The sequence below is a fragment of the Cicer arietinum genome, chromosome 6 (genome assembly GCF_000331145.2).
Source record: "Cicer arietinum cultivar CDC Frontier isolate Library 1 chromosome 6, Cicar.CDCFrontier_v2.0, whole genome shotgun sequence".
Taxonomy (NCBI): Eukaryota; Viridiplantae; Streptophyta; class Magnoliopsida; order Fabales; family Fabaceae; genus Cicer; species Cicer arietinum.
The window spans coordinates 62764938-62771841 of NC_021165.2; the positions used below are offsets into that span (position 1 = coordinate 62764938).

General features: G+C 28.3%; 2 protein-coding genes across 2 annotated transcripts in view; one reads left to right on the top strand and one right to left on the bottom strand.

Annotated features, from left to right (window-relative positions):
* The first annotated feature begins 2601 nt into the window (after window positions 1-2601).
* LOC101497929 (uncharacterized) lies at window positions 2602-3590 on the top strand. Its single transcript, XM_004514313.4, has one exon. The coding sequence runs from the start codon at window positions 2741-2743 to the stop codon at window positions 3299-3301; it is 561 nt and encodes a 186-aa protein (XP_004514370.1). The 5' UTR covers window positions 2602-2740; the 3' UTR covers window positions 3302-3590.
* Window positions 3591-5383: 1793 nt separating this feature from the next.
* LOC101497596 (probable transmembrane ascorbate ferrireductase 3) overlaps window positions 5384-6904 on the bottom strand; it is a 4282-nt gene continuing 2761 nt past the window's right edge. Inside the window, exon 4 of the mRNA XM_004514312.4 lies at window positions 5384-5766. Coding sequence (XP_004514369.1) covers window positions 5512-5766 — 255 coding nt within the window. The 3' untranslated portion in view covers window positions 5384-5511. The remainder of the gene's footprint in view (window positions 5767-6904) is intronic.

Genomic DNA, 6904 nt, shown 5'->3' on the forward strand with positions numbered 1-6904 from the left:
TTTTGAAAGTTTTGAATTTTTTGAAATTTTCGAAATTGAATTACTTCAAAAATTTGAAAGTTTCAAACATTACGTTTCAAAAGTTTCCAATTCATCAAAACTTTCAAAATTTTTGATGATTTATGGAAAAACACACTTCGAAAGTTTCACATTTATCCAAAGTTTTGAAAGTTTCATCACATCCTAAAAAGTTGCATTTCGAAACTTTGACATTTATCAAAAAATTTGAAATTTGTTAAATTTTTTGGAAATTTAAATTTCAAAAGTTTCATATTTAACAAAACTCACTTTTTTATATTTAAAAAATTTGAAATTTTCAAATAGTTCAAAAGATTTTGTAATTTTTAAAAACAGGGTGAAAATAAAATAGTAATTTTTTTTTATGATTTTATACATAGTAAAAAAGTAGCAATATAGTAAAAAAGTAGCAATATAATATTTTCCATTAGAATGGGGAGTGAGAGGTATAGATGGAGTTACATGATAAAACTCCTAAAATGATTAACCTTTTGGGATTATGTTTCTTCGTAATAAGCAAAATGAAAGGGCAATTAGATAATCTAACCAACATCCGATTTGAGTGAATATCATCCCAATTACATAAATCTCAAGAAATCTATATGAATATCATCCCAAAAAATCTTTCCAAAACTGACGTCGTCCCGTCTTGGACTCTTAAAACTGTCACAGTCTCTTGTTTGAACACTATCACCAATCTATTCGTCTCTATTTCTTCAAGCATTTGAATGTCAACCTCTCCTAACTTAGATCGAATCTCACCTAAAACTTTGAAATGATTCTCAAAATGAGAGTACATTACTAACTTCACCTCCTCCACTCCATTCACATCAATAATAGGGATCGCATTATGACGTTGGCGTTGTGAAACCAAGCCATGAAAATCTTGGAATCAGAGGCGGACTGACATATATACGTACAGTGACCAAGGAGAAAATCAACAGGATCATGACACTGAGAGAGAAGAATGATTCTAGTGGATGTTTTTACCCCTATAACTATTAGTGTATAATCTGGTTTTTGCCCACTTCTTCGAAAGAAAAAAAAAACTAAAAACTAAATTTTGTCCAATTGATTAATAAAAAAAGAAGAAAAGAAAATACAATGGGGCTAACGTTTGTGTTGGAAATTGAAACAAAATTACACCCGCACAATTGGAAAAAAGATAAAGGTGATGCAGTTTTTTAAGAAAAAATCAGTTCTTCTCGCTTGATATGTCATTTATATATTAATTGTCTGTACAAAATAAATTTTATATCAAAAAATTTGAAATTCATGAAATAAAAAAAATGCAATTGATTTTGTGTTCTTGCAAATTCATAGTTTGAAATTTTTTATATACAACAATTTGTGTAGCGAAAATTTTCAAATTGAAAATTATGTCTACATGAAAATTGTAAACTAAAACAATTTAAAATCTGACTTGATACGTACAAGAATTATGTATCAATAAAATTTGAAAATTTTAGTATACATTGGAAATATTTGAAAATTGAATGTGATTTTTGCACGAAAGGGGAAAGTGATAAATGTATAAGTGTAAGTATATGAAATAATAACTCTTCCTTGACTTCAATATTTTATCTCATTATTACCATTCACTTATACACCGCTAAGCACACATTTTCAAAAAAAGTTATCATATAAAACTAATTTTAATGTTGTTAGTACAGAGGCGTGGGGTCCGGGTCCCGTTTTTTGTTATCAACGCAGTTACATAAATTTAGTTGTAGGTAATCTTTCTTAGAGCATCTACAGTGCCACATCATCTTAAAGCAATTCACTCATTTTCTACTCCAACGGTGAACTCAATATGATTCAAGTTTTACTATGCCACATCACCTTAAATCAACTCATTCATTTTTATGGTTTAACTTTTAAAAAATCATATTATATTCCATTACTTTAATTTATACATTAATATTTAATTTTATTATAACTTAAAATATTAATTTAAATGGAAAAATAAATAAAAAAGTACGTTAATAAAAACTTTAATAAACTTCTGTAACAAAAATTGTGAAGAAAAAGTATGAGTAACAAATTATTTCTATTAATGAGCTAACAATCGTAATTAAAGGAGAAAAAAAAGGCTAACGATGGTATATTAACTAAAAAAAAGCTAATGGTTACAAAATTATTATTATTTAATAAATTAAAAAGAAGTTAACGCCTATAAATTAATAAAAAATGATAAATTTATTATTATTAATAAATTAATAAAAGGTATCTGTTATAATTATATTATTATTAAATTGTGAAAGTGGATAAAAAAAAACAAAAAAAAAAGATAACTGCTGTGAAACACCGTTCCTTCCTGACAGTACCGTGATGACAGCTTGGCACAACTCCAACGGTGAACCCACAAAAAAACTGGAAGTTAAGTAATTACATGCTGGCGGACGAACTCATTTTCACTCCCCCGTTGTAGATGCTCTTAGATCTCAACCACTAAATAAAATAATCAATATCTCAACGGTGGAAACACCAACTGGACCATCATGGAAATTTTTTAACTTCCCCATCCCAAACGTCACATGTGTAATATATATGGAACGGTTTGGTTCTCCGTCCAAATACAACTTAAAAGCATTATCCTTAAAATTATTTTTCTCCGTCCATACTTTTCCCCCTTTCGTAATCAGTGTAGTACTACTGACCCTATATAATTATCAACACCATCACATACATTCACATCCACCATCACAATTTCCAAATCTCAATGGACAAAGAAAAAGTAAAATGGAACTGGACATCAGCAATAGTAGGAGCAGCCTCAGCGGTAGCAGCAACCTCAATTCTCTCAGCAAAACCAAAAGACCCAACCTTCCATCTTATCTCCATCAACTACACTTCCTTAAAACTAAACATACCCGTCGTAGACCCCGAGGTTCTATTAACCGTCCACGTCACCAACCCAAACATAGCACCAATTAACTATACTTCAACTACCATGTCTATATTCTACGAAGGCTCGCTACTCGGGTCGGCTCCAGTACAAGCCGGGTCGCAGCCGGCTAGGTCGTGTCAGCTTCTAAGACTACCAGCTCGGCTAAAGGCAGAGAAGCTAGCGAAACACGCAAGCCGAGTGGTAGCTGACGTGGCAAAGCGTGAGATGATACTCGATGCGGCAGTTGATATTGCTGGGACAGCTAGAGTATTGTGGTGGGACCATAAGTTCAAAGTTCGCGTGAATAGTCATGTTACGGTTGATCCTATTTTTCTTGATGTTATTGATCAAGATAGTACTGCTCGACTTCAACTCTTTGCAACAGGTGAATAGCGTCAATTTTAATGAAGCTATTGATGTTACGATAAGCCTTTAGCATTGGTTTCTCCGGCGAAAGTGATTGGCTAATTGAGCTATGGTGTCAACAACATGCGGCAATTTGAATTTGTGACTAACTCCTGAAAACAAAACGATTTAATTTGAAAAAAAAAAATTATGTACCTGCAACAATTGCGTTCATTTTATTTGCATCCTGTTTCTTTTTTTATTTTATTTTATGAATAGAAGAAAACAAAAGATGGAGAAAGAGAGCGGAAAACTGCTACCGCTTCATTTTATTTGACTTTGCCACGTGATTCGCATGTTTCGTTACAATTAGCTCCTTTTTTGTTATAGGAAATTGTCAGTGGTTTGTTTGTTAGCGGAGAGGAAAAAGTATTAGTAGTTCTAGTATACATGGATGAACTCCGAACCTCTTCCATTTGATTTTTTAATATAAACTATTGAACTAATCCTCGAAAGACATGAACTCTTTAATAGGATTAGGATTAGCATGGTTGGTTTATAAAAAAAAACTAAATCGTATTTATTTTAAAATTAAAATATAAATGTATATTTATAATCAAATTTATTATTCAGTTTAAAATTAATTATTCGATTTTTATTTAAACAACTGATTTTCAAAAACTTAATTTTAAAATCGATTTTTTTAAAAAAAATTAGTTAAAATTTGATTATTTTTTAATATTTATTTTTTTTTTAAATTATTTATTCATTGTTAAAAAATCGGTTGTTTTAAAAAATTTATTATTTATATTTAAAAATTGATTATTTTTACGAAATGAAATCTCAATTCAACCATACAATTGCTTTTTCTTGTGATTAAAATTGAACATGTTCAATTGCTTATAATAGTTTGTGAGTAAAATTGATTTATTACTAATTTCATTAAGACTGCCAATTCTGATTCATACTAGTTCAATAAATTGTTTATTATTGAAACCGTAGAAAATACAAATACTTTAAAGTTTCTTTGATCAAATTTAACAATTATTGCACCATAATAAAATCATAGAAAATACAAACACTTTAAAGTTTGCTTCCAACACAGAGATGGAAACCACTACCACAAGATTTAGTAAATTTAAAATATCTAATGAATTTAATATATTAATTTTTGTTTTGAGCATTTATAATTAAGTTAAATTTGAGCAATATCTAAATCTCAATATCATTTTCAACATAACATATTAATGTAACATTTTGAAAAAAATTCATCCTTTAAAAATCAATAATTTAAGTAATTATATTTAAAATATTTAATCTATCATATTTTAGTCTTCCTCAATAAATATTAATTATCTTAATTCATTAACTAATTATCATACAGTATGATTGGGTTAGTAATAAACAATTGATTAAATGAAATTATTAATATATCAATGAAGTTAGTAATAAATTATCGGAAAACATTGCCGAAATATGGAAGGTCTGTGGAGTGATGACAAATCAGAATCGTTTTGGAGTTGAGGATTTAAGATTTTTGGAAGTTGAGTGGATAAAAACCAAATACAAATATAAAACATAACTGAGTTTCCAACCGAATGATAAATAAACTGGATTATAACCCTACTAGAAAACCATAAATAAACCGGATTGTAACTTTTTTAACCTTTTTAAACATGTGAAAAACCTTTTTAACCACAAAATCCATATTTCAATTTCTTTTTGAAAAATAATCGAAACTTTTTTATCGAGAAATTTTTTATATCTATTTTTCTCAACAAAAAAAAAAAATTCTTTGAAAATATCAAAAAAAATTTGTCAAAATAATTTCAAAAAAAATTTATCGAAAAATTTTTTACATTTATTTTTCTAAAAAAAATTGATATTTTTTTATCAAAAGAATTTCAAGATTCTCTTTTCAAATAATTATTTTGAAACTGGTTTTAACTAAAAATTTATTCAAAATATTAATATAAATCGATTTTAAACCGGTTCAAAACTCCACTAAACTTAATTTAAAAGTGATATTTAATAACTGAATCAAACCATTAATGTGGTTCAACATGGTTCAGTTTTTGTACCATGCCCTCTATTTGCAACACATCACAATTACAACTATCAATACCAAACTAAAAATAAAAAGATTCAACGAAAACAAGTGTTACAAATGTTGTTAATACTCTCCCCCAAATAAAATCCATATAATTAGAAATAATGCATTTATATACATTAATTAAAAAGTGTGTTTTAGCATCTTTCTAACGAAAATCAACAGACATGTTGACAAAAACTCCAAACAAGAGAATAGTAAGACCCGTGAAGTTGACCAAATTAGTTTCTCTCTGATATGGCTTCAAATTTAAGAAACCAGACTTCTCCATTAATCCTGTTTCTGCAGCACAAATTGCCATGAGAAGTAATACTCTACCACTAGCCTTGTGCCATGGTCGCACTTTCCTTCTTGTTGCATCTTGTGCTCCCGGAAACACGAACACGATGAAACCAAAAAGCCACTGCAATCAACTATATGAATTATTTCTCTTGAATAAAATATAAACAAAAATGATAACATAAAAATTGATGTATCTGATCTTAAACTAAAGAATTAATATATTAATTTTTCAGTTATCATTTTTGTTTATATTTTATTCTAAAGAGTACTTCACATAGTTAAAGTTAATTTCATGAGCCACCAATTATTCTTAATTAGCTTTTTGTTTTTGTTCAATTCAACTCTACAAATTGGAGTTGTAAGATGAATATTATTTTACCAATATTTTTTATACAACGTGAGATTTAAGTTTTCTCCGGCAATTACTAACCGGTCCAACATGAAAGAATATCCCATACTCTTTTATGTTTGGAAGTCGGGTTTTGGAGGAAAATAGAAAGAAGTTTATGATTACGTTCTCTTTTCTCTTTTTTCCGTTATCTCTTTCTCTTTCTAACCCCAAAAATGAGTTTGTTTGTGACACGGTTTTTTAAGGAGATGAGAAAAATTTATGATTAATTTTCCTTTTATTTGACACCTTTTAAAACTAAATGAATTGGTTTTGGGCTTTTTTATAACTCTTCCAAAGTTCTTCTCTTTTACTTTTGAGTTTAGAGGACATATATATTTTAGTATAAATTTATTTTATACCGATATGCAAGAAAATCTACTACTCTACCTTATTATCTCCTTCTTTAAAATATATTTTGAAATAAAGTGACAGTATCGACCCAAAGCCCAAATCACTAATAATAGGGTTTTAATTAAGCCTAAAAAAATGTTTACTTAATATAAAAACAAAAGGCCTACAAAATAAATAGTTTATGATATTATTAATTATTTTACTAACTTAATTAAAGTTATATGTTAGCTTAGTTGTTAAAGTATAAGATTTTGAGTTTTTTCCGTGGTTCAAATCTAGACTATGTCATTATTTTTATATTTTTGACATTTTAAAATATCAGTTAAATATCATTTTAGACATCTGAACTTGTTGGATAGGCCTTGTGAAGTAGTAAAACGGTTAGTTATTATCAATAGTTAGTGTAAAATTGTATGTCCTTTTAGCCCTTTTTTTTAGTTTCCTTAAATTGGTAACTTATATATTCTCCCTTCATAACAAGTCTCTACTCACTTCCTCTATTTATCATCCCTCTTTC